The 27,204-nt window shown below is 28.7% G+C and overlaps 1 protein-coding gene across 1 annotated transcript; it reads right to left on the reverse strand.

The window, feature by feature from the left end:
* Positions 1-1,265: 1,265 nt before the first annotated feature.
* LOC142242517 (putative fatty acyl-CoA reductase CG8306) lies at positions 1,266-23,917 on the reverse strand. Its single transcript, XM_075314105.1, has 8 exons — positions 23,773-23,917; positions 15,362-15,489; positions 14,893-15,293; positions 6,414-6,523; positions 5,960-6,345; positions 1,866-2,056; positions 1,570-1,716; positions 1,266-1,508 (listed from the first exon to the last, which is right to left on the reverse strand). The coding sequence occupies exons 1-8, from the start codon at positions 23,822-23,824 to the stop codon at positions 1,424-1,426; spliced, it is 1,500 nt and encodes a 499-aa protein (XP_075170220.1). The 5' UTR covers positions 23,825-23,917; the 3' UTR covers positions 1,266-1,423.
* Positions 23,918-27,204: the final 3,287 nt, after the last annotated feature.

Below are 27,204 nucleotides of genomic sequence, written 5' to 3' on the forward strand. Positions count from 1 at the left end.
AAAAAATCAAATTAAATTTCTTTTTCAAGTTCAATTAGTATGAAATTCAGGAAAAATATTCAGTTAGGCTTTTGCTATTCCAAATCCGAATTTCCGGGCCTCACGCTTGACACCTGCCATCAGATTTTGTACAGCCACCTTGTCCACCTTCTTCGCCGCAGAAAGCCAGTTTGCCTTTAACTGCTGCTCGTCCTTAGCAGTTTTTTTTTGGTCTTCTTTAGTTTCCGCTTGACAATAGCCCAGTATTTCTCAATTGGGCGGAGCTCTGGCTCTGCCGCCTGCACGTTGTTGGCGGCGTACCACTCCATGGCCTTTTTACCGTAATGGCAAGATGCCAAATCCGGCCAAAACAGTACGGAACAACCGTGTTTCTTCAGGAAAGGCAGCAGACGTTTATTCAAACACTCTTTCACGTAAATTTCTTGGTTGATAGTCCCGGAAGCTATGAAAATGCTGCTTTTCAAGCCACAGGTACAGATGGCTTGCCAAACCAGATATTTCTTTGCGAACTTTGACAGTTTTATGTGCTTGAAAATATCTGCTACCTTTCCCCTTCCTTTTGCCGTATAAAACTCCTGTCCCGGAAGCTGCTTGTAGTCGGCTTTGACGTAGGTTTCGTCGTCCATTACCACGCAGTCAAACTTCGTCAGCATCGTCGTGTACAGCCTCCGGGATCGCGCTTTGGCCGTCGTATTTTGTTTATCATCGCGATTTGGAGTCACTACCTTCTTGTAAGTCGATAGTCCGGCTCGTTTTTTGGCTCGATGCACGGTTGTAGACGATACACCCAGCTTATTTGCGGCATCTCGTAGAGAGAGGTTAGGGTTTCGCTTGAAACTACTCTTTGTCGTCTCAGCGGCTTCCGGATTTCGATTTCTCCCCGATCCAGACTTCCTGGCTGTCGACAAACGTTCCCCAAACACTTTAATTACATTTGTAACGGTTGATTTGGCAACTTTTAGCGATTTTGCCAGCTTTGCTTGCGAGTAACTTGGATTTTCGCGATGCGCGAGCAAAATTTTGATACGCTGCTCTTCTTGCTTGGGCGGCATTTTGACAACTGAAGAGTGAATTCCAAAATCAAAATAGGAGCAACATTCTACACACACACACCTTCAAAATGAGAGGTGTTCAGGTTTTTTAAATACATATGTATATTGAATTATATTGGATTTTGACCGTATCACCCTTTATGCTTCGTGAGGCGCAGCGAAATGGGTCGGGTTATGCTAGTGAACAGATAAATAAATTTTTGTGAAATAACATTTTAGTTTTCCGTTTTGTTTTTATTATTTCTTATATTCTAGAATGAATAACTTTTTTATATAAAATAATTCCATAAAAGATTTTCTAATAACTTCGTACAATTTTATTAATAGATTTTAATTTTCATATATGCTATCAAGCGTAAAACAATATTGTCTCATTGTGTTAGAATTGAAATTAGAACACTATCATACATTTTGTAGGCCATAAAGAAGAGGAACAGATGATATGACAGCTTTTTTCTACAAAGCACAAAAAGGATGTTAGTATTTTTGTTTTTCTAAAAATTTCAAAGAAACTTACATTTTAAGAAGGATTTTAGCAAGGGGAAGTGTTGATGGATCTTCATCCATTAGAACATCGCGGGCTTTGATTGCAAAATCGCAGGTGAAGCGAATATTATGATTATAGTATTGCATATCTTTCCACACACTGATGTCAAAGTCGGTGCTGAAATAATTTTGAACATTCAAATATTTCGAAAGGTTTAAATACTCATTATTTTAAAAATGGTTTGTTTAACATTTTTTATTAAATGAAAAATATATATTTTTTTTAATGAGAATCTATAGAATTTTTCTCTCATGTTCACTTCTTACCCTTTCAGTTCATTCCACATCTCATTAACATATGATACGCCATGGCTTTTGTAGCTGTGAAACATGTAGGGTTTCATAACATCCAACGTAATGAAAACCTTACGTTGAATTTTCAAAAAAACGGGATCGGAACCCTTTAATTTTACTATAAGATCAGCAAACAATGCTGGTATCATCTGATAAATGAAAAACTATAAAAGTAAAAAAAAAATATATGAATTAGTATATGTCTAAACTAGACTAATTTAACTATAACCCATTTTTGAGTGAACTATGTATTGAAATTAATCATTCTGAATTTTGAATTGTAACGGAAAAATATTACGGTTTAAGAATCACTTGAAATGTATGAAATTGTACGAATTGCACTAAAGATAATAATATCGATATATGTCAAAAGATAATTTCAGTTCACCTAGTGCTAAAAAATTAACTAAAAAGAAAATCGATAGGTTTCCTGGCTGGCAGGAAAGACTTCTTATTTTCCGGCAGCCACGGATGGAATTACTTGGTGAGATCATCCTCGAATAAAGGCTTAACTTAAAATCTAACCAACTTGACTTTACGTCCCATTTCTCTTTATTTGAATTATTGTTGGATTGGGCTGATTTCTCATTGATCTAGGGACAATTCAAAACCCAAATAACAATATTATCTCGCCTATCAACTTCATCCATCGAACCTTCTGCTAGTGTGAAATTTTGGGATTTTGTCTTCTCTGCTTATCCAATATCCACATACAGTCCACAACAAATATACAACCTCTGGAGTCGTATATCCATTTAGCGCTATTGGTGTCACTTTTTATACCCTCCACCATAGGATGGGGGTATATTAACTTTGTCATTCCGTTTGTAACACATCGAAATATTGCTCTAAGACCCCATAAAGTATATATATTATGGGTCGTGGTGAAATTCTGAGTCGATCTGAGCATGTCCGTCCGTCCGTCTGTTGAAATCACGCTAACTTCCGAACGAAACATGCTATCGACTTGAAACTTGGCACAAATAGTTGTTATTGATGTAGGTCGGATGGTATTGCAAATGGGTCATATCGGTCCACTTTTACGTATAGCCCCCATATAAACGGACCCCCAAATTTGGCTTGCGATCGCTCTAAGAGAAGCAAATTTCATCCGATCCGGCTGAAATTTGGTACATGGTGTTAGTATATGGTCTCTAACAACCATTCAAAAATTGGTCCATATCGGTCCTCTTTTACGTATAGCCCCCATATAAACGGACCCCCAAATTTGGCTTGCGATCGCTCTAAGAGAAGCAAATTTCATCCGATCCGGCTGAAATTTGGTACATGGTGTTAGTATATAGTCTCTAACAACCATTCAAAAATTGGTCCATATCGGTCCACTTTTACGTATAGCCCCCATATAAACGGACCCCCAAATTTGGCTTGCGATTGCTCTAAGAGAAGCAAATTTCATCCGATCCGGATGAAATTTGGTACATGGTGTTGGTATATGGTATTTAACAACCATGCAAAAGTTGGTCCACATCGGTTCATAATTATATATAGCCCCATATAAACCGATCCCCGATTTGGCTTGCGGAGCCTCTAAGAGAAGCAAATTTCATCCGATCCGGCTGAAATTTAGTACATGGTGTTGGTATATGGTCTCTAACAACTATGCAAAAATTAGTCTATATCGGTCAATAATTATATACAGCCCCCATATAAACCCATCCCCCGATTTGGCTTGCGGAGCCTCTAAGAGAGCAAATTTCATCCGATCCGGCTAAAATTTGGTACATGGTGTTGGTATATGGTCTTTAACAACCATGCAAAAGTTGGTCCACATCGGTTCATAATTATATATAGCCCCATATAAACCGATCCCCCGATTTGGCTTGCGGAGCCTCTAAGAGAAGCAAGTTTCATCCGATCCGGCTGAAATTTGGTACATGGTGTTGGTATATGGTCTCTAACAACTATGCAAAAATTAGTCCATATCGGTCAATATTTATATATAGCCCCCATATAAACCGATCCCCCGATTTGGCTTGCGATCGCTCTAAGAGAAGCAAATTTCATCCGATCCGGCTGACATTTGGTACATGGTGTTAATATATGGCCTCAAACACCAATGCGAAAATTGGTCGAAATCGGTCCATAATTATATATAGCCCCCATATAAACCGATCCCCAGATTTGACCTCCGGAGCATCTTGGAAGAGCAAAATTTATCCGATTCGGTTGAAATTTGGTACGTGATGTTAGTATATGGTATCCAACAACCATGCAGGAATTGGTTCATATCGGTCCATAATTATATATAGCCCCCATATAAACCGATACCCAGATTTGGCCTTCGGAGCATCCTGGAAGAGCAAAATTTATCCGATTCGGTTGAAATTTGGTACGCGAAGTTAGTATATGGTATCCAACAACCATGCAGGAATTGGTTCATATCAGTCCATAATTATATATAGCCCCCATATAAACCGATACCCAGATTTGACCCCGGGTGCCTTTCGCAGAAACAAAATTCATCCGATCTGGTTGAAATTTGGTACGTGGTGGTAGTATATGATATTTAAGTGGTCCATATCAGTCCATAATCATATTTAATTGAATTTTTAATTGAATCAATTAAAAAATTAATTGAAAATTGCTAATAAAATCAATTAATTTTTTAATCAAGCATTTGTTTTAATTTCCAATTAAAACTGTGATTGATACTATCATTTTCGTGATTTTCATTTCAATGAAAAAATTAATTCGATCAATTAATTTCGTGATTGAATCAGAAGAAAATTTTTTTGTGTGTAGAAAATTTTCTGAAAATTTTATTTCTATAGAAAATTTTATTTCTACTGAAAATTTTCTAAAAATTTTATGTCTGTAGAAATTTTTCTGAAAATTTTATTTTATTCGATCAATTAATTTCGTGATTGAATCAGAAGAAAATTTTTTTTGTGTGTAGAAAATTTTCTGAAAATTTTATTTCTATAGAAAATTTTATTTCTACTGAAAATTTTCTAAAAATTTTATGTCTGTAGAAATTTTTCTGAAAATTGTATTCCTAATGAAAATTTTATTTCTATAAAATATTTTCTAAAAATTTTATTTCTGTAGAATATTTTCTGAAAATTTTATTTCTATAGAAAATGTTGACAAAATTTAATGTCTATAGAAAATATTAGCAAAATTGTATTTATATAGATAATTTTATCAAAATTTTATTTCTATAGAAAATTTTGCCAAAATATTATTTCTTAAAAAAAATTTGCCAAAATATTATTTCTTAAAAAAATTGTTTCAAAATTTTAGTTTTAGAAAATATTGTCAAAATTTTATTTATATAGATCATTTTATCAAAATTTTATTTCTATAGAAAACTTTGTCAAGATTTTATTTCTATAGAAAATATTGTCAAAATTTTATATCTATAGAATTTTTTTTTTAATTTTATTGCTATGAAAAATTTTGTTAAAATTTTATTTCTATTTCATTTCTCTGTGAGTCATGCAATTTTGATAAACAAGCTGATAAGTCCCCAGTCTAACATTTTGGATTTAAATAGCCCGCTAACTCTTTAATTCGCTGACATCTTGGTGAAATATTGCAGACAGTATATGTGGACGGGAATTACTCCCATTTTTTAGGTCTAAATAGAGGGGTACCTCAGGCGTCTGTCGTGGGACCCTTATTCTTCTGTTTATACATAAATGACGTAGTAAATGTTGTCCGGAATTATGATATCCATATCTACGCCAATGATATACAACTGATATTTTCTTATGTCTCACGATTGTGTGTGGACAGTGATGCCAATTTGATGCATTTAGCAGCAAATTTTTTGATTTCGATTTCAACCAAATTTGGCATGGGTAGTTACTATATTAATTTCTCTCCCTGTGCACGTAAATCGGACTACAACTTTGACCTCTGTGGTCATATGACAAGCCTGCTTCAAATGACACAACGGAAGAATTCATTGAAACATTTTTTCATGAGATACTATCCCAAAATCGGAACGTTCAAATCCGAAAGTATGTTTCTTTCAAATCTCGAATCTTATTGTCACCTTAAAAAAAATGATGAAAATATGTTCAACCGTTCAATTTTCTTACCATTAATCGAAACATCATTTCATTCTCAGTGAAATGTACACCTGGCAATAGGAGACTTTTAATCAACGGTGTTTCTTCCCATACTCTATGGTTCATTACCAGCTGCAAGCTTTCTCTTAATGTTATTGGATAATGTGTACAAGAGGAGCAGATATATACAGGACATTCACTAGATGGTCGTGTCGCGTTCGTATGCGTTTTATATGATCTCACAGTGTAGTATAATAAACTTTTAGTGTTGACATCTAAGGGACAAATATCCAATCTAACTTCTTGAGAACAATACAAGGATTTTAGAATTCCAGCACCCACCAAAGTGAACAAACCTAAAGCACCGGTTAATGCGGTTGGAAAACCTGGTTCAGGATCCTCAAGAGCTTGTACAACTGAAAATAGAAATATTCATAAATGACCTCGACGGCAATAATATTTAATTTTTTTTGGAGTTCTTTACCTATTGAAGGCTTAAATATCGATACAGGCAATTTATGACGATATTCATTGACCATAGACTCGGTAAGATTTTTGGTAAAACAATAAGTGTTGATAAAACCAACAACTAATCTGTAAACGAAAAACAGACAAGAGGAATAAATTAATGAATGAAAAATATCAATAAGCTAGACAAAATACAAAATTACAAAATATAGACAAAATTACGTTCCAAAATCGTGAACGGATGGTAACAAAATGAAACGGAAACGTTCACGAAAGATCAAAACGTAACCATTGCGTTTTCAGGTCATGAACGCTGGTTATTGTTTTGATATTCAGCCAAAAATCGATAATGGGCCACGAATCGGTCTTCGACGTGAAGTGGCCGATTAACCGAAGCCGAAGCTTTTTGAATAATTTATTTTATATAGAATTGCCCCAGTGTTGAGTTTGTCTCAGACAAAGCACAGTGTACAAATCAAATGTAACAAGTATATACGGCCTTAAGTTCAGCCAGGCCGAATCTTATGTACCACAATGGATTGCGTAGAAACTTCTACTAAAGACTGTCATCCACTATCGAATTAATTGGGTTATGGCAAGATATTTTAAAACTCCTTAACATCGTCTTCTAAGTTGGAAGTTACTCCAGTCTGGGTATACAGAAAAAATTTTCACAAAATTTTTTCGATATTAAAGTCTTAATTGAGTTTTAAAAAATATTCAATCAAAAATTTAATTGATTCAACAAATTTTTTAATTAAAACAAAAATTAATTTCTTTACGATTACCAGTTTGGGTTCCGAAGAGGATGCGGTACGGAAGAAGCCGTACTAAATGTTCAGAATTTTATATGTAAAAGTTTGGATGAGGGAAATTGTGGGGTAGGTGGCGTATTTTATGACCTTAGTAAGGCATTTGATCTTATTGATCATGATATATTGTTAGCTAAACTGGAGTGTTATGGTGTTCGAGGTAGGGAACTTCTATTGTTAAAAAGTTATTTGGAAAATAGGACGCAGTTTGTGCAAATTGGTAATGAAAAGAGTGATACTACATTATTGAGGTATGGTGTTCCCCAGGGCAGTGTATTAGGTCCACTACTGTTTCTCTTATACATAAACGATTTAGGAAATTTGGAGTTAACCGGTAGATTGTTTATATATGCCGACGATATTTGTCTTTTATATCCCTATAAATTTGAAGGTGCGGTTAAGCCCTATACCGAACGTGACTCGTCATTGATCTTGGAATATGCTCGTATTAATAAATTATTTGCAAAACCCGCTTAAGACTAAGTTGATACGCTTTAAACCACGCACGCGATTTCTCAACGAGTTTAGCATATATGTCGATGGGAAGGAAATAATGGAAGTAGATTCCTTAAGGTATTTAGGACTACATTTGCAGAGTAATCTTGGTTGGGATCAGCATATTAGATATGTGAAATCTAGAATAGCACCTGCAGTTGGTGTTTTATACAAATTTAGAAAAAAGTTTGATCAAAGGACAAAACTTCTTTTATACCAGGCGTTGATTCAAAGTCACTGCAATTATTTGAGCATAGTATATGCATGTTGCAAAAGTTCAGATCTTAAAGGGCTTCAAATATTGCAGAATAAAGCGCTGAAAGCGGTAGGTAACTTACCAATGAGATATCCGACATTGAAACTATATCGGGATATTTTCCCAAATATGCTTCCCATATATGGAAGTTATTGTCTTCAATTGTATCTTTATGTGTATAAAAGCTTACACTCCATTGGTCACCATACTATTACATTTGTTAGGAACCATAATCCATTCAATACTCGTGGTGCTAATGAGCTCAGAATTCCGTTCTGTAGAACAGAAACGACAAAGCAACGAATTGAATACGCGGGCTCAATAAATTTTAACAATTTGTCCAATGAGATAAAATCATTAACATGTTTCTCTCTTTTTTTAATAGCATTGTATTTATTCTTATAATGTTGTATTAAATTTATTATTTTTTTCTCTTGTTTCGTTATTATATTTTGTTGCCAACGAGCCTCTAAATAGCCGATAGGCGCTGAGGCCAAATTAAAATATGAATACACGAATTTTATAACGTTTTACGTTCAAATAAATAAATAAAAAAAAAAAATAAAAAAAAATTATAAACATTTATAGAATCAATTAATTTTTTAATTGGATCAATTCATTTTCTAATTAACTTTCAATTAATTTTCTAATTGATACTACTACATTTCTACGATTGAAGGCATTTCAAGTAAAAAATTAATTAGATCTATTAATTTCGTGATTGAATCAGAAAAAAAAAATTGTAGGCAAATTTAGGCAGATTTAAAACCTGTATAATTAAGTTTCAATCAGAAGCGAAATATGGGTAGCCACCGTTGTGCAATAGTTAACATGCCCGCCTTGCATTCACAAGGTCGGGGGTTCGATTCCTGTTTCGACCGAACACCAAAAAGTTTTTCAGCGGTGGATTATCTCACCTCAGTAATGCTGGTGATATTTCTGAGCTTCTCTAAGTGATTTCACTGCAATGTGGAACGCCGTTCGGACTCGGCTATAAAAAGGAGGTCCCTTGTCATTGAGCTTAACATGGAACCATGCAGCACTTAGTGATAAGAGAGAAGTTCACCAATCTGGTATCACAATGGACTGAATAGTCAAAATGAGCCTGACACATCGGGCTGCCACCTAACCTAACCCCGCAAAAAAAGCGTCGCCACAAAAGTAATGAAAATGTTCTTTTTGAATTCGGAAATGGTGCAAAATTGACGCAGAAGCGATGAATTTAACATGGGCTTGTCATAGGACGGAAGTCCTCCATTTCAACAGCCGTTGCACTGAATTTGCAACACTTCTCTGGTGTGATCCGAATTAAATGTTTTGGGTGTAAATTAAAAAATTCTGTGATATTTTGGCTATGTTAATAAATAATTTTTATAATTTTTTATAATTATGGATTCTAACACTTATCGGAAACGTTTGACCACAAATATTTTCAAAAATTCACCATTTTTATACCCTCCACCATAGGATGGGGGAATATTAAATTTGTCATTCCGTTTGTAACACATCGAAATATTATTCTAAGACCCCATAAAGTATATATTATGGGTCGTGGTGAAATTCTGAGTCGATCTGAGCTTGTCCGTCCGTCTGTTGAAATCACGCTAACTTCCGAACGAAACAAGCTATCGATTTGAAACTTGTCACAAGTAGTTTTTATTGATGTAGGTCGGATGGTATTGCAAATGGACCATATCGGTCCACTTTTACGTATAGCCCCCATATAAACGGACCCCCAAATTTGGCTTGCAGACCCTCTAAGAGAAACAAATTTCATCCGATACGGCTGAAATTTGGTACATGGTGTTAGTATATAAAGGGTGATACGGTCAAAATTTAGTCAATATAAACTTGACGTATTTCTTTCAATTTTGCATTTAAAAAACCTGAACACCCCTCATTTTGAAGGTGTGTGTGTGTAGAATGTTGCTCCTATTTTGATTTTGGAATTCATTCTTCAGTTGTCAAAATGCCGTCCAAGTAAGAAGAGCAGCGTATCAAAATTTTGCTCGCGCATCGTGAAAATCCGAGCTACACAGAAAAAAACTGTCTCGTAAATTTAAGAAGATTTTTACAATAATTTATTACAAGAATTTTCCAGAATTTTAGTTCATTTTTCGTATCTTTAACGAAAATTAACTACTCGAAAGGAAATTTTACAAATTTTAAGTAGCAATCGTTTAGTTCATAGCCTAGAAAATACGATGGAAATTTCCTTAAAAATTTTCTTAACTGGTAGTTAAAAATTCTTTCGTCATACTTTAAAACTACTTATGAAATGTAAAATACTTTCTAAATAATAAGTGTAATTTACTATAAAGAGTTTTTGTATGAGAAAATATTTTTTTTACGAAAATTGAACTTGAAAGCGGATAGCAATTTCTTACTGGCAATTCCTATAGTTAATAATAGTTGGTACAACATTTCTCAATGAAATATTTTTAGTTCACATGTAATTAAATTTATAGACATTTTCGTCAAAAATGGGTAGATATCATTTCATGAAGTTTTTGCTAATTTTAAGTTAAACGTTTCATCGTTCTTATACTGATATGCATTTAAGAGTATTGTTTTTAGATTAAATTGTGGACAGATGCAATGAACTAATGCATAGTACAGAGATCTTTCTCGTCAAAGTGGAATATGTTTAATGTAAAGATGATGTTACTTGACATTTTTTTGAGAGTGAGAGCATGCAATGCAATAATGAGCGAGTGATGGGGATGTTGTGTATATCTGAGCGTGGGGTTGTTTTTATTTTTGTTCTTTCAGTGGTTTGTGTGTGTGTGCGTTTATTATTCGCGAATGGTTTATTTGTCTGGATGAGGTGTTGTTTTCAATGAAGGCACATGTGTTTTTGTTGTTGTAGAAATGTTTTGGTTTTGCTTGGTTTTGTTTGGCATGCTTCAGTTGTATAGTTGGCGTTGGCGTGGGCTGTTGCATTTTAGCAAGTATGTAACAAGGGAATATAAAGGTATGGAATATTTTGATTTTTTGAGACATATACTGGTGTTTGTTTATTAAAACTTTTAACTGAAAGTTATTAATATTTTAGCGATGAGGTGTACAATGGCGAAGTGATGATCGGTAGCGTAGAAAAAAGTTATTAAGAATGTTCAATATTTAGGAAAAAATTATGAAATGGAAAGTATATTGAAATTGTTTTATCTAATTTAATTTTTGTTATTCAATGTAAAAAATAAATATTCGATTTCAGAGTAACTCCAGATGAATTTGGAAAATTGTTTGTTACACCTCAGCATATAGTTTAATCAAAAATAGGTAAGTGTTCTTTTTTCAATGTGGTTTTCTTTTAAAAAATAATATTCTTTATGTATATTATTATTTTGTAATTATTATTATTATTTTTTTTAACCAGTTTCATGTTTTTCTTTGTTGTAAAAAATATTTAATTTAAGAGCAACCCCAGATGGATTCCGGCAAATTTTTATATTTCTCCACAGCGTATAGTTTAATAGAGAAGTGGTAAGTTTTCTTTTAAAAATTGGCTTTCTTTTCACTAGAATATTTACGTTTTTATGACCTTTTTATTATCAAAATTACAGGTTTTTAGTATTACTTTAATCAAATATTTGTGGAAACCAATTTAATATTTTTAATGTTAAAAACATTATTTAATTTCAGAATAACAATTTGGAAACATTTTTATGAATTGGTAAGCTTTCTTTAACATTCTTTTAACCAGAATATTTACTTTTTTATACATATTATTTCTTTAATTAGATTTTTTGGAAACCAATTTAATGTTTTTATTTAATGTAAAAAATAAATATTTAATTTCAGAGTAACCCCAAATGAATTTCGATAATTTACAATTTAATAGAGAATTGGTAAGTTTTATACTAAAACTTTGGCTTTCTTTTAACAAGAATATTTATTGTATTATGTCCTTCACATCAATAACAACACAATTTTATGAGTTAATATATTACTTAATTCATTATTTCTCTAATTGTTTCAGGTACAAACTTTATGAGGTACGTTTATCTAAGAAAAGTTGAATTCCTTACACCATTTAATAAAATGCCCCCAAATAGGGTAAGTTAAAAGCTAATTTAAAGAGCTAAAAAATTATATTTTATTACATGTTCATTTTTAACAATTTTCATTATTCCTTCAATTTTTTTCAGCAAGATATGTGAGAAATATACTTACGATGAATAAAAAACTAAGGAAAAGTCAAAATGTCCAAAAAGCGAGTTAAAATAAACTACTTTCTTGTTCCACGTGGTCATAATTTTTATTCACAAAAACATTGTATTAAGACCTTTCATCATAAGTTTTTATAATAAAGTACTTTTGCTTAAAGAAAGTTTAATTTTATTGTATGAAAATTTTCATAATAGTAAAACGGTTTGTTGTTCCTTTAATTATTTAATTTCTCTGTACTGTGGAATGATTGATTTAAAAATAGTTTAGTCGTCGACATTTTAAGGAGACTGTTAACCACTTTTTATTATCGGGTTTCCCACAAAATAAGCAGGTAAACCAAAATAATACTGACTTTTTAACTTGGTAGGGGTATATAAATCTTATGGTATTGTAAAAATGAACTAAAATACAATGTTATGGACTAACTAAAATTTAAGAGAATTATAAACTAGACAAGTTGAAAAAAAATCTTAAGGGCTAAATCATGGTCAATATTACTACAGTTTAGTTCATTTTGCAATGGAAAAGGGTTCACTGTTTTTTCAGTGTACTCGCACGCAAAGCTGGCAAAATCGCTAAAAGTTGCCAATCAACCGTTACAAATGTAATTAAAGTGTTTAAACGTTTGTCGACAGCCAGGAAGTCTGGATCGGGGGGAAATAGAAAACCGATAGCCACTGAGACGACAAAGAGAGTTGCCGGTAGTTTCAAGCGAAACCCTAACCTCTCTCTCCAAGATGCCGCAAATAAGCTGGGTGTATCGTCTACAACCTTGCATCGAGCCAAACAACGAGCCGGACTATCGACTTACAAGAAGGTAGTGACTCCAAATCGCGATGATAAACAAAATACGACGGCCAAAGCGCGATCCCGGAGGCTGTACACGACGATGCTGACGAAGTTTGACTGCGTGGTAATGGACGACGAAACCTACGTCAAAGCCGACTACAAGCAGCTTCCGGGACAGGAGTTTTATACGGCAAAAGGAAGGGGAAAGGTAGCAGATATTTTCAAGCACATAAAACTGTCAAGGTTAGGTTAGGTTAGGTTAAAGTGGCAGCCCGATTGAGATTCAGGCTCACTTAGACTATTCAGTCCATTATGATACCACATTAACTAAAAGTACCTATTACATATGGGCACTTCTAGTTTTAACCGTTGAACCTTCTCGAATATTTTTTTTTTTTTTGTTGAACCAACCAGATTGTTCCAAAAACATTAGCAGACTGCTTAAGTTAACGTTTTCCAGGTCCGCCAGTAATCTGAAGCTATATGCCCCTAAAATTTGCTTACGCCTTACACAAAATGCAGGACACTCACACAAGAGGTGTTTTATAGATTCCTTTTCCTCCGCATCATGGCAGCAACCAATAGTTTTTGCAAAATCGCCTATCAGGCAGCGACCCGTTATAGCAGATATCAGGAGTGATATCTGACGTCTCGAGAACACTAGCATATCTAGTGTGCGGTTTAAGTTTATATTTGCTTGGTGTCGTTACAACCCTTACAATTCTCCCATCAAACATTTGCCATCATGACAGCATTCTCACGCAGTAAGAGCTTGCAGGTAGCCAGAGGCATACCAACAGATTCTAGTTCCCCTGGAATATGTAAGGTAGTTCCTAGCCTTGCTAGCTCATCTGCTTCGCAGTTCCCCGGTATGTTCCTATGGCCAGGCACCCATATTAGGTGAATATTGTGCTGCTCAGCCATCTCATTGAGAGATTTGCGGTAGTCGATGGCCGTTTTCGAGTTGAGGAACACAGAGTCCAAGGATTTTATTGCAGGTTGACTGAGTATATATTAATGCCAATATTGCTTGGAGCATTACTTCTCAGCCAATTCACCACTTCTCTTATTGCTAATATTGCAGCTGACTGTTTGGCCGAAATGTCTAAAGGCAATAGATGCAGTATGACATTAAGGGAATTTGATGGCAGGTGTCAAGCGTTAGGCCCGGCAATTCGGATTTGGAAAAGCGAAAGCCTAACTGAATATTTTTCCTGAATTTTATACTAATTGAACTTGAAAAAGAAATTTAATTTGATTTTTTAAATAAACGATTTCACCGATTTACACGCGTTTTCCCTTGACCAAATTTTGACCATATCACCGTTTAATAACAACTACTTGTGCCAAGTCGATAGCTTGTTTCGTTCGGAAGTTAGCGTGATTTCCACAGACGGACGACAGCCGGATATACGGGATGATCGACTCAGAATTTCATCATGACCCTGAATATATACTTTATAAATGAAATAAATAAATCTCACCAGCGCGCGGTGAAGTTGTTTTTATCAAATATTTTTCTAAAATATTTTTTTAAGTTCTCTAAAGAACTTCCTTGTATGTGAAAAAGTCAGGTGACCCATGCTCAAATCACTGTAGAAATGAAATATTTAATTTTATTTTCATTGTTTTGTGTATATTTTTTTTTTAAATTTAATTTAAATTTTGACTTTCGGAAATGGAAAAACTTTGTGGTGGTTGTGGAGGGTCCCGGTATGCCGTTTAAAAGAAATGTTTGTCGAACAACTTCCAATTTTTTCTTTTTTTTGTTGGGTGTTTGATTGTAATTCAACACGTCAATTTGTGATTCCAAATAAAAATTCTAAATTAAAATGTTTTTGTTAAAGTTCGTTAAAATAAACATTTTCGGCGAAAAGTCGTTTTATGAAAATTTTATTTCTTCAGAGCATGCTGCAATGCAGATCTTGCCGAAATTACTTGTACATCATCTTCCTAAATAGTATACTCACTTGCTTGTTAAAATGTCCATTGTTTCATAGGATATATCCTTGCGTTTAATGAGATTTAGACAAAACTTCCAATCCATAGGTGGATCATAGACTTTGGTATCAACAAATTCCAAATACGGATTACTGAAGAACGTCGAGATGTAAACGAATGAATCCAATTTTTTGAGAGTTTCTGCAAATTGTATAGCCTCATAAGTACCACCAAGATTAAGTTGTATGGCATTTAGAATGGGCTCATTAAAACGTACGGTAGCCGCACTATGATATACAACTGATACATTTTCCATTAGTTTTACATCTGCGGGGCTTATGCCTAGCATTGGCATCGCTATATCACCTGCTATGGGAACAACTTTATTATCGAATTCATTCGGTTTTTGAGTCTTCAAACGACGAAATATCTATGGGAAATATTAATTCAATTAAATGTGATACATTATCTCGTTTTCCTGCTTAGCGTATATATTACTTTGTCGTTTTTCATTTGTTGTAAACGTATGTCAACGGATGCATTACGTTTAGTTCTCAATAGAACATAGATTTTGCCAACATTACAGGATCGTAGAAGTTTATCAATTAATGCTTTTCCAATAATTCCTGAAATTAAAAATTTTTTAGTTATTTTTAATAAAGTAAAGAAATAAATCTTTTCAATGCTTTGTCATCTCAACATGAATGCCTGTGAACATTACGGTTTAATTTTTCGTGGACGTTTCCGTTTCGTTTTGTTACCATCCGTTCACGATTTTGGAACGTATTTGTTTTCTATTGGTGTAGGAAAAATAAAATACACATAAGAAAAAATAGTAATTCTACTTTCTGTGTAAAATTTGGAAATAGTCAGAGTCCAATTTCGGAAAGATATGGAGTAAAACATATGTGTTTTTTTCAACACGCAGATTTGAACTCAGTAAAAAAAATTACAGACTCAGATTTGTAACTTCCTTTTTTATTAAAATTTCTTTATTTTAAAGAAATTTATCCTTACTATTGTGTAAATTTTGTGTTTTTCATATCGATGCCCTCATTCCAGAGTACGCTAAGTCGAGTTAGCATGTTTTGATGGAGTTCGCTGTTTTTTATTCTGATTGATGTCAATTGCATCCTGTCAAAAATTTCGCTCCACAAATTTTTATGTGACACTTTTAAAGTGACTTCAGGACACTTTTTTGTGTACCTTACCATATGCTTTGGGTCATTATCCTGCTGGAAGTCCCATTTATGTGGGCAAATTTTTTTCGGCATACGGTAGCATTGTGTTTTCTATAGAAACTCCACACCATAATATTTTACGAGATAGACTCCCATATCACCGTGTTTGACCGTCTTCAAAGTATATTTGGGATTGAATTCTTGATGGATAGTCCTTGGATAGCAAACAAGTTGACTTTTGTTTCATCGGACCACAAAATTGTACGCCATTTTTGCTTAGGCCAATCGACTTGATTTTTAGCTAACTTTAAATCTTGTCTAATATTCTGTTTGGATAACAATGACACTTTTTTTGCACCCCAGCCACGGTTCTCACTCGATACAAAAATACTCTACCAAAATTTGAAGAAAATTTTACTAAAAAAACTACCAAACAAAAAAATATAATTTTGCCAAAATTTTATTTCTATAGAAAGTCTTATGAAAATTTTAGTGCTACAGAAAGTTTTGTAAACATTTCATTGCTACAGAAAACTTTGTGAAAATTTTATTTCTATCGAGTATTTTGTAAAAATTTTATTCCTTTAGAATAATTTGTCAAAATTTTATTTTTATAGACAATTTTGTCAAAATTTTATTTGTATAGAAAAATTTGTCATAAATTTATTTCTGTAGAAAATTTTGTAAAAATTTTATTTTTTAGAGATTTTTTTCAAGATTTTATTGCTACAGAAAATTTTGTGAACATTTTATTTCTATCGAGTATTTTGTAAAAATTTTATTTCTTTAGAAAAATTTGTCAAAATTTTATTTTTATAGACAATTTTGTCAAAATTTTATTTTTATAGAAAATTTTGTAAAATTTTTTTCCTATAGAATATTTTGCCAAAACTTTATTTCTTTAGAGAATTTTGTCAAAATTTTATTTCTTTAGAAAATTTATGAAAATTTTATTGCCTTACACAGAAAAAAAAGTGTCTTGTAAATTTAAGGACCATTTTGACGTCCACATAGTTCAACAAATTTACTGTAATATAGTTCATTTTTCGTAACCACAACGAAAATTAACTTAGCTAAAGCAAAACTTATAAAAATTCAGTAAATGTTTTTTAGTTCACTAACTACGAAATGGGAAGGATTTTTCCTTAAATAAATTTCCAACACAGTAGTTAATGCATCGTTGATTCTATTATAAAAATACATGGGCAATATAAAAATCTTACTACGAAATGTGGACAATTTACTAAGAAAAAATTTAGTATGGAAAAAAATTTTTGTAGTAAAAATTAACTTAACGACATTACCGATTCGTACGATGACTACCTACAGATTATTTCCCTTTTTATTATATGTTGGAGTGGTTTTACTCACATTGAACATTTTAGTTAAAATAGAATAAAAATTAGTTAATATAATCCTTGACAGGTGTATATAATTTTTATAGATTCCTCATAGATTTGGTATATATTTTGCCTTAACTTATAGATAGAATTCCAACTAATCAATAAACGTGCTACTGGAAAATGTGAGTGCATCATGTGAGGGAGTTTTTAGAGACAATTTGTGTATATCTCGTATGATTGTTTGTGTTTGTTATTGCGTCATTTATGCTGTTGTTGGTTGTTTTGATTCTAGAGACCTTCCTTGTGTGTTGTTGGTATCTTTTGTGGTGAGAGTTGTTTTTTTGCAATAGCGAGATCAGAAAGGGATCGTGTGTGTGTGTGGAGTTGTTTTTCTTTACGGCAGGTATGTATCCCTTATGACTATTTGTGTCTTTGAGTTTTATTGTTGCATTCAGTTATGTTGATGCATTTATGAAGTGCACACGTGGATTTAATTTTGCAAAATTGTACGTGCGGTATTGGTGTTTATTAATGAAAATACATTTATTTCGAAACATTTTAGAAACTGAGAAGTGAATGATGTGATGTTAGAGGAATCAAAAACGCTTTTTATTGATAAAAAACAAATAACAGATTAAGGGACTGTATATTTCTGTTAATATGTTAGTTTAAAATTAGTGCAGATTTTAAATTGATTTACATAAAAAATATACAACATGAGTGGTAATAGGATGATTTATATTTATTCTACATCTGGATCACAGGTTGAGAATCAACCATTTTTTTGAATCTATATTTTTTATGTTACAGCAATTCCTACAGGTGAGTACTAAGTTCGAGTTTAGCCGCTAAAATTAAAAATAAATCACTAAGTATAAAATTATACGTCTTCGATACAAATTTAAATATAACTTGATGGAGAATAGCCCAAATCAAGTTTTTTATAAAGATTATTTTTTATAATGGATTATTAAAGAAAACTTATCATGGAAATTGCAATTTTAGCCGCTAAACTCGAACTTAATATCCACCTTAAATACTAAATGCTATACTGACAAGTGGAAATTATGTCTAATTTTATAATATTTTTTATTTCAAATATATTCTGAGAATAATTTCAATAACGTCCCATTTGTCCATGGATATGATTCCAAAAATGTACCTACTGGATGGATTTTTCAATGTGGTAAGTTTTTCTATAAACGGTATTTTTCCGTTTTTAATAAAACCAAAATTTCAATTTATTAAAAATTATTTTTTTCACTTGCAGGTAGACAGGTCTCGTAATGGTAATTTTTTGAATATTCTTACTGTTTAATACTAATTAAGCTGATATCCTTATTGGCTCTAGGAAATACTCTTGAAAACCGTAAGTTAAAGATCAATATGAACGATAGAATTAATTAATTAATAATATTTTTCTTATATTTTGTATAACTTTGCAATTTCAGATGCTTATAAGCCAAATCCGCCCAACAAAAGTTAGCCAAAATCGATGAAATTGGACAATTCAATTGAATATAGCAACTTATGCCACATATATCTTTCATATGGATAGAAAACATGGAAATTTAAATTAATTAGTTTAGTCCTAATAACATAGAATATTACTCTTTTGAAGAAGCAATTACTAACTACCGACAAGTAACTGCATCCAACGTACTAATAAAAATATTTCCTTTATCATATATCATAACCCATAATTTTGTGTAATATAATAATAATTTTTTGAAATAAAAAACTGGTGGTTATAGAAAATTGACTTGTTTTGTACGAAAAATTTCTTAGATTTATACAGGCTTGTTGTACCTTTGATTCCTCAATTTCTCTACTTTTTTGAAAATTATACTGACAAACAGTTTATTTCAAACCAATTTCTTAATACAGGTTTCCCAAAAAATTTTCCATTTTTCCGGATAGCAGGAATATTTTGAATGAGTTTAAGTATATTCTTCCCACAGCATAGTAATAATGAACTAAAATACGATGTAATACATGAACTAATTTATAAGAAAATCATGAACTTATATAGATGAAAAAAATCTTTGGCGCCAAATCATGGTCATTCTTACTACGGGTTAGTTCATTTTTCATAAAAAATAGTAAAATTTTTTTTCGGTGTAGAAAATTTTGTGAAAATTTTATTTCTTTGGAAGTATTGGTCAAAATTTTATTTTTATAGAAAATTTTATAAAAATTGTATGTCTATAGAAAATTTTGTCAATGTTTTATTTCTATAGACTATTTTGCCAAAATTTAATTGCTATAGTAAATTTTGTCAAAAATTTTATTTCTCTAGAAAATTTTGTTAAATTTTTTCCTATAGAAAATTTTGCCAAAATTTTATCTCTTAAGAGAATTTTGTCAAAATTTTATTTCTATAAAAAATTTATAAAAATTTTATTGCCTTAGAAAATTTTGTGAACATTTCATTTCTCTAGAAATATTGGCCAAAATTTTATTTCTATAGAAATCTTTTTCAAAATTCTACTGCTTTAGTCACTTTTGCCAAATTTTATTTCTACAGAAAATTGTGTCAAAATTTTATTTCTATAGAAAATGTTGTAATTTTTTTTTTCATTAAAAAATTTTTCAAAATTTTAGTTCTTTAGCAAATTTTGTCAAAATTTTATTTCCATAGAAAATTTTGTCAATTAGCCAAAATTTTATTTCTTTAGAAAATTTTGTCAACATGTTATATCTATGGAAAATTTATGACCATTTTGTTGCTATAGAACAATTTTTAAAAATTCTATTTCTTTAGAAAATCTTGCCAAAATTTTATTTCTTTAGAATATTTTGTCAACATTTTATTGCTAAAGAAAATTTTTTTCAAAATGTTATTGCTGTAGATATTTTTGTCAAAATTTTATCTCTATAGAAAACTTTGTCAAAATTTTATTTCTATAGAAAATTTTATTTCTATAGAAAAAATTTAGTTCTATAGCAAATTTTGTCAAAAATTTAGTTCTATAGCAAATTTTGTAAAAATTTAGTTCTATAGCAAATTTTGTAAAAATATTATTTCTATAGAAAATTTTGTGTCAATTTTGTTTTACACAATATTTGTCAAAACTTTATTTGTATAGAAAAAAATTTAAAAACTTTGTTTTTCTATAGAACATGCAAAATTTAAATTCTATTTCTTTAAAAAATGTTATTAATTTTATTTCTTTTTTTCTATACAGTTTGTGAAAATTTTATTTCTCTAGGAATATTGGTCAACATTTTATTTCTATAGAAAATTTTGTCAATGTTTTATTTCTATAGAATATGTGGTCAAAATGTTATTGCTGTAGTCAATTTTGTCAAAATTTTATCTCTATAGAAAAGCTTGTCAAAATTTTATTTCTATGGAAAAAATTTAGTTCTATAGCAAATTTTGTCAAAATTTTATTTCTTTAAAAAATGTTATTAATTTTATTTCTTTTTTTCTATACATTTTGTGAAAATTTTATTTCTCTAGGAATATTGGTCAACATTTTATTTCTATAGAAAATTTTGTCAATGTTTTATTTCTATAGAATATTTGGTCAAAATTTTATTGCTTTAGTCAATTTTGTCAAAAATTTTTTTCTACAGAAAATTGTGTCAAAATTTTATTTCTATAGAAAACGTTGTAATTTTTTTTTCATAAAAAATTTTTTCAAAATTTTAGTTCTTTAGCAAATTTTGTCAAAATTTTATTTCCATAGAAAATTTTGTCAATTTGCCAAAATTTTATTTCTTTAGAAAATTTTGTCAAAATTGTATTTCTATCGAAAATTTATGACCATTTTGTTGCTATGGAACAATTTTTGAAATTTCTATTTCTTTAGAAAATTTTGTCAAAATTTTATTTCTTTAGAATATTTTGTCAACATTTTATTGCTATAGAAATTTTTTTCAACATTTTATTGCTGTAGAAATTTTTGTCAGAATTTTATCTCTATAGAAAAGTTTGTCAAAATTTTATTTCTATAGAAAATTGTATTTCTATAGAAAAAAATTAGTTCTATAGCAAATTTTGTCAAAAATTTAGTTCTATAGCAAATTTTGTAAAAATTTTATTTCTGTAGAAAATTTTGTGTAAATTTTATTTTACACAATATTTGTCAAAACTTTATTTCTATAAATAAAAATTTTAAAAATTTTGTTTCTATAGAACATTTTGTCACAATTTTATTTCTATTGAAAATTTTGTAACAATTTTATTTCTATAGAAAATTTTGTCAAAAGTTTATTTCTATAGAAGTTTGTCACAATTTTATTTCTATAGAAAATTTTGTCCAAATTTTATTTCTACAGAAAATTTTGTCAAAATTTTATTACTATACAAAATTTTCTCAAATTTTTTATCAAAATTTTATTTCTATAGACAGTTTTTGCCATATTTGATTTCTATAGAAAATTTTGTCAAAATTTTATTTCTATAGAAAATTTTCTCAAATTTTTTGTCAAAATTGTATTTCTATAGAAAATTTTGGCCTAATTTTATTTCTATAGAAAATTTTGTAAACATTTTATTCCTATAGAAAATTTTGTCAAAATTTTATTTCTATAGAAATACAATGTTGTCAAAATTTTAATACCTATGGAAAATTTTCTCAAATTTTTATTTCTATAGAAAATTTTGTCAAAATTTTATTCCTATAGAAAATTTATGAACATTTTGTTGCTATAGAACATTTTTTAGAAATTTTATTTCTTTAGAAAATTTTGTCAAAATTTTATTTCTATAGAATATTTTGCCAATATTTTATTGATATAGAAATTTTTTTCAAAATTTTTTTGCCATAGAAATTTTTTTTACATTTTATTTCTATAGAAAATTTTGTTATTTCTATAGAAAATTTTATTTCTATAGCAAATTTTGTAAAAATGTTATTTCTATAGAAAAATTTGTGAAAATTTTATTTCTATAGAAAATTTTATTTCTATAGCAAAGTTTGTCAAAAATTTAGTTCTGCAAATTTTTTCAAAATTTAATTCAATAGAAAATTTTTTCAAAATTTTATTGCTATAGAAAATTTTGTCAAAATTTTATTACTATAGAAAATTTTGTCAAAATTTTATTTCTATAGAAAAGTTTGTCAACATATTAGTTCTATAGCATTCTTGGTTTCACTGCAATGTGGAACGCCGTTCGGACTCGTCTATAAAAAGAAGGTCCCCTGTCATTGAGCTTAACATGGAATCGGGCAGCACTCATTGATAAGAGAGAAGTTCACCACAGTGGTATCACAATGAGCTGAATAGTCTAAGTGAGCCTGATACATCGGGCTGCCATCTAACCTAACCTAACCAAATTTTGTAAAAATTTTCTTTCTATAGGAAAGTTTGTCAAAATTTAGTCCTATAGCAAATTTTGTTAAAATTTTCTTTCTATAGTAAATTTTGTCACATTTTTAGTTCTATAGCAAATTTTATCAATATTTTATTTCTTTAGAGAATTTTGTTAAAATTTTAATTCTATAAAAAATTTTGCCAAAATTTCTTTCTATGGAAAATTTTTTTGTAATTTTATTTGTTTAGAAAATGTTGTCGTAATTTTTTTTTCTATAGAAAATTTTATTTCTATAGAAAATTTTGTTAAAATTTTATTTTTTTAGAAAATTTTGTCAAAATTTTAGTACTATAGAAAATTTTGTAGTAATTTTATTTGTGTAGAAAATTTTGTTTTAATTTTTTTTTTTATAGAAAATTTTATTTCTATCGAAAATTTTGTTAAAATTTTATTTCTTTAGAAAATTTTGTCAAAATTTTAGTTCAATAGCAAACAAAACATCAAGATTCTACCAACCTGCAAAAGTTGATCAAGTTAATCAAGTTTGACATTTAGATAATTTCTTCTCTATTTAGATCCGATGAATGGATCTTTTTTTACGCATAAATATACCAACCATTTTTATAATAACCGCTTTTGCTTAAAATTTGTTATATATTTTTGGTAAGCGTGGTCGTAGTGCCTTTTTCTACCGATATTTCACAAAAAGTTTACAAAAGACCTATTTATTTAGCAATTAATGTAAAGCTATGAATATATTTTATGCACTTATTTACAATTACATAAAGTTTTTAAATTTAATATCTTTGTTTTTTTTTTTTTTTTGTACCAAAACGAAAAACGGTCTTATTATTTTTCACAGCAGAATTCACTCATTTTGTTAAGAAAATGTTTTGTTATGTCAAGGAAAGGAAGAGAAACGGAAATTCTAACAGTGTTTCTTAGTTTCGTTTACATACATTGCACACCAAATTTCTTTTATCAAAAATTATTTTATTTTATATGAATTTGTAAACACATACAACTGTTGTTATTATTTTTCATATCGCTATATATTATATATATATTCCAAACTCGTTAGTGAAATTATATAAAAAAAATTTTATCACTAATACACACCCGATCCACCAGTTAAAAAGATTTCACGATTTTCAAAAAATTCCGGTATCATTTTACAAAGTGTTGAGGTTTGTCTTCGTTTGGAACTAACAAACTATTTGACCACTACTAGTCGAATATATAGCAAAATTGTGGAATTGCATTTGCTTTGGACGCGTGCTTGAAATATTAAAATACTTTCCATTAGTTTGCATATGTCTAATATCTTTCATAAATTAAACAATTATATACATTTCGACGTAAATAATTGTTATAATTCTGTTTGGCATGGAAGAATCTTAAATACCCACCACAATGATTCCTATACAAGAATTTTCTTTGAAAAGACATTAAAAAAGTCTTTCTCTTATATGAAAGAATTTACAACCAAAATTTTGGACATTAATTTTACACAAATTTATTGAAAATATAAATATTTTCATTAAAATAAAGTCCATAGACTAGGCTTTGAAAATTTTATTACTTAAATTTAAGACAAAAAACTTTAAAATTTGCGTTGTTTGTGGTAAAGTCGTCTATCTTTAAAGTAAAAGAAATTTTACTTAAAATAAAGGAAAATATGTAGATTTTACAAAATAAATAAAAATATAAAATAAATGAAATCTTTCGATTAAATAACAAAAAGATTCCAATACAAGCTAAAACTTATTTTGGGGATGGCAAATTGTTGGCCTATTTTTCTTTTATGTGCACTGAAAAAAAAACAAAATATTAACCTAATATGGAACCTAGATTTTATGTAATTAACACAATATTAAGGACAAATTTATTTAAACTAAAGAAATTTTAATTAGAAGATAGTTTACAATCTTTAATTTAAAAAAAGTTTACTTTTCTTTGAAATTTGCGTCCCTCAATTAAAATGTCCTTGAATTAAGGCAAATTTCCCTTAAAATAAAGATAAGAATTTATGACGTAAAGGTGTAATCTTTAAATTAACCGAGATATGGCACCTTTTAAATAAAGATAAAAAATCTTCTTAAGACTTATTAAAAATCAGCATCTTTGGCATGGAGTTATTAGGGGGAAGACAAAATAGTTGAATTCAAGTAAACTTTTTTTATTTTTTTGAGTGTGAATAATTTTTTCAAAATTTTATTTCTATAGAAAATTTTGTCAAAATTTTGTTTTATCAAATACAACAATAATGATTGAAGAATAAACTAACAATAACAAAATTTTATTTCCTTAAAAATTTTTGTCCAAATTGTATTTCTCTACAAAATTTTGTGAAAATTGTATTTCAATAAAAAATTTTGTCAAAATTTTATTTCTGTAGAAAATTTTGTCAAAATTTTATTTCTGTAGAAAATTTTGTCAAAATTTTATTTCTATAAAAAATTTTGTGAAAGTTTTATTGCTACAGAAAATTTTATCAAAATTTTATTTCTATAGAAAATTTTTAAAAAAGGTTATTTCTATAGATAATTTTTAAAAAATTTTATTTCTATAGATAATTTTTAAAAAATTTTATTTCTATAGAGAATTTTATCAAAATTTTATTTCTATAGAAAATGTTGTCAAAATTTTTGTAAAAATTTTATTTCTATAAAAAATTTTGTCAAAATTGTATTTCTATAAAAAATTTTGTGAAAATAGTATTTCTATAAAAAATTTGTCAAAATTGTATTTCTTTAAAAATTTTTGTCAAAATTGTATCTCTATAAAAAAATTTGTGAAAATTTGATTTCTCAATTGATAATTGTTGATTTCTATAAAAAATGTTGTCAAAATTTTATTTCTATAGAAAATCTTATCAAAATTGTATTTCTTTAAAAAATTTTGTAAAAATTTTATTTCTATAAAAAATGTTGTCAAAATTTTATTTCTATAGAAAATTTTATCGAAATTGTATTTCTATAAAAAATGTTGTCAAAATTGTATTTCTATAGAAAATTTTGTCAAAATTTTATTTTATCAAATACAACAATAATGATTGAAGAATAAACCAACAATAACAAAATTTTATTTCCTTGAGAATTTTTGTCCAAATTGTATTTCTCTAAAAAATTTTGTGAAAATTGTATTTCAATAAAACAATTTGTCAAAATTTTATTTCTGTAGAAAATTTTGTCAAAATTTTATTTCTATAAAAAATTTTGTGAATGTTTTATTTCTATAGAAAATTTTATCAAAATTTTATTTCTATAGAACATTTTTAAAAATGGTTATTTCTATAGATAATTTTTAAAAAATTTTATTTCTATAGATAATTTTTAAAAAATTTTATTTCTATAGAGAATTTTATCAAAATTTTATTTCTATAGAAAATGTTGTCAAAATTTTTGTAAAAATTTTATTTCTATAAAAAATGTTGTCAACATTGTATTTCTATAAAAAATTTTGTGAAAATAGTATTTCTATAAAAAATTTGTCAAAATTGTATTTCTTTAAAAATTTTTGTCAAAATTGTATTTCTATAAAAAAATTTGTGAAAATTTGATTTCTCAATTGATAATTGTTGATTTCTATAAAAAATTTTGTCAAAATTTTATTTCTATAGAAAATTTTATCAAAATTGTATTTCTTTAAAAAATTTTGTAAAAATTTTATTTCTATAAAAAATGTTGTCAAAATTGTATTTCTCTAAAAAAATTTGTGAAAATTTGATTTCTATAAAAAATTTTGTCAAAATTTTATTTCTATAGAAAATTTTATCAAAATTGTATTTCTATAAAAAATGTTGTAAAAATTGTATTTCTATAGAAAATTTTGTCAAAATTTTATTTTATCAAATACAACAATAATGATTGAAGAATAAATCAACAATAACAAAATTTTATTTCCTTAAACATTTTTGTCCCAATTGTATTTCTCTAAAAAATTTTGTGAAAATTGTATTTCAATAAAACATTTTGTCAAAATTTTATTTCTGTAGAAAATTGAGTCGAAATTTTATTTCTATCAAAAATGTTATTTCTATAGAAAATTTTATCAAAATTTTATTTTTATAGAAAATTTTTAAAATAAGTTATTTCTATAGATAATTTTTAAAAAATTTTATTTTTATACAGAATTTTATCAAAATTTTATTTCTATAGAAAATTTTGTCAAAATTTTATTTCTATAGAAAATTTTGTCAAAATTTTATTTCTATAGAAAATTTTGTCAAAATTTTATTTCTATAAAAATTTTTGTAAAAATTTTATTTCTATCAAAAATGTTGTCACAATTTTATTACTATAAAAAATTTTGTGAAAATTGTATTTCTATAAAAAATTTTGTCAAAATTGTATTTCTTTAAAAATTTTTTTCAAAATTGTATTTCTCTAAAAAAAATTTGTGAAAATTTGATTTCTATAAAAAATTTTGTCAAAATTTTATTTCTATAGAAAATTTTATCAAAATTTTATTTCTATAGAAAATTTTATCAAAATTTTATTTTTATAAAAAATTTTGTCAAATTTTTATTTCTTAGAAAATTTTATCAAA

Source organism: Haematobia irritans, unplaced genomic scaffold (genome assembly GCF_050003625.1).
Source record: "Haematobia irritans isolate KBUSLIRL unplaced genomic scaffold, ASM5000362v1 scaffold_28, whole genome shotgun sequence".
NCBI lineage: Eukaryota > Metazoa > Arthropoda > Insecta > Diptera > Muscidae > Haematobia > Haematobia irritans.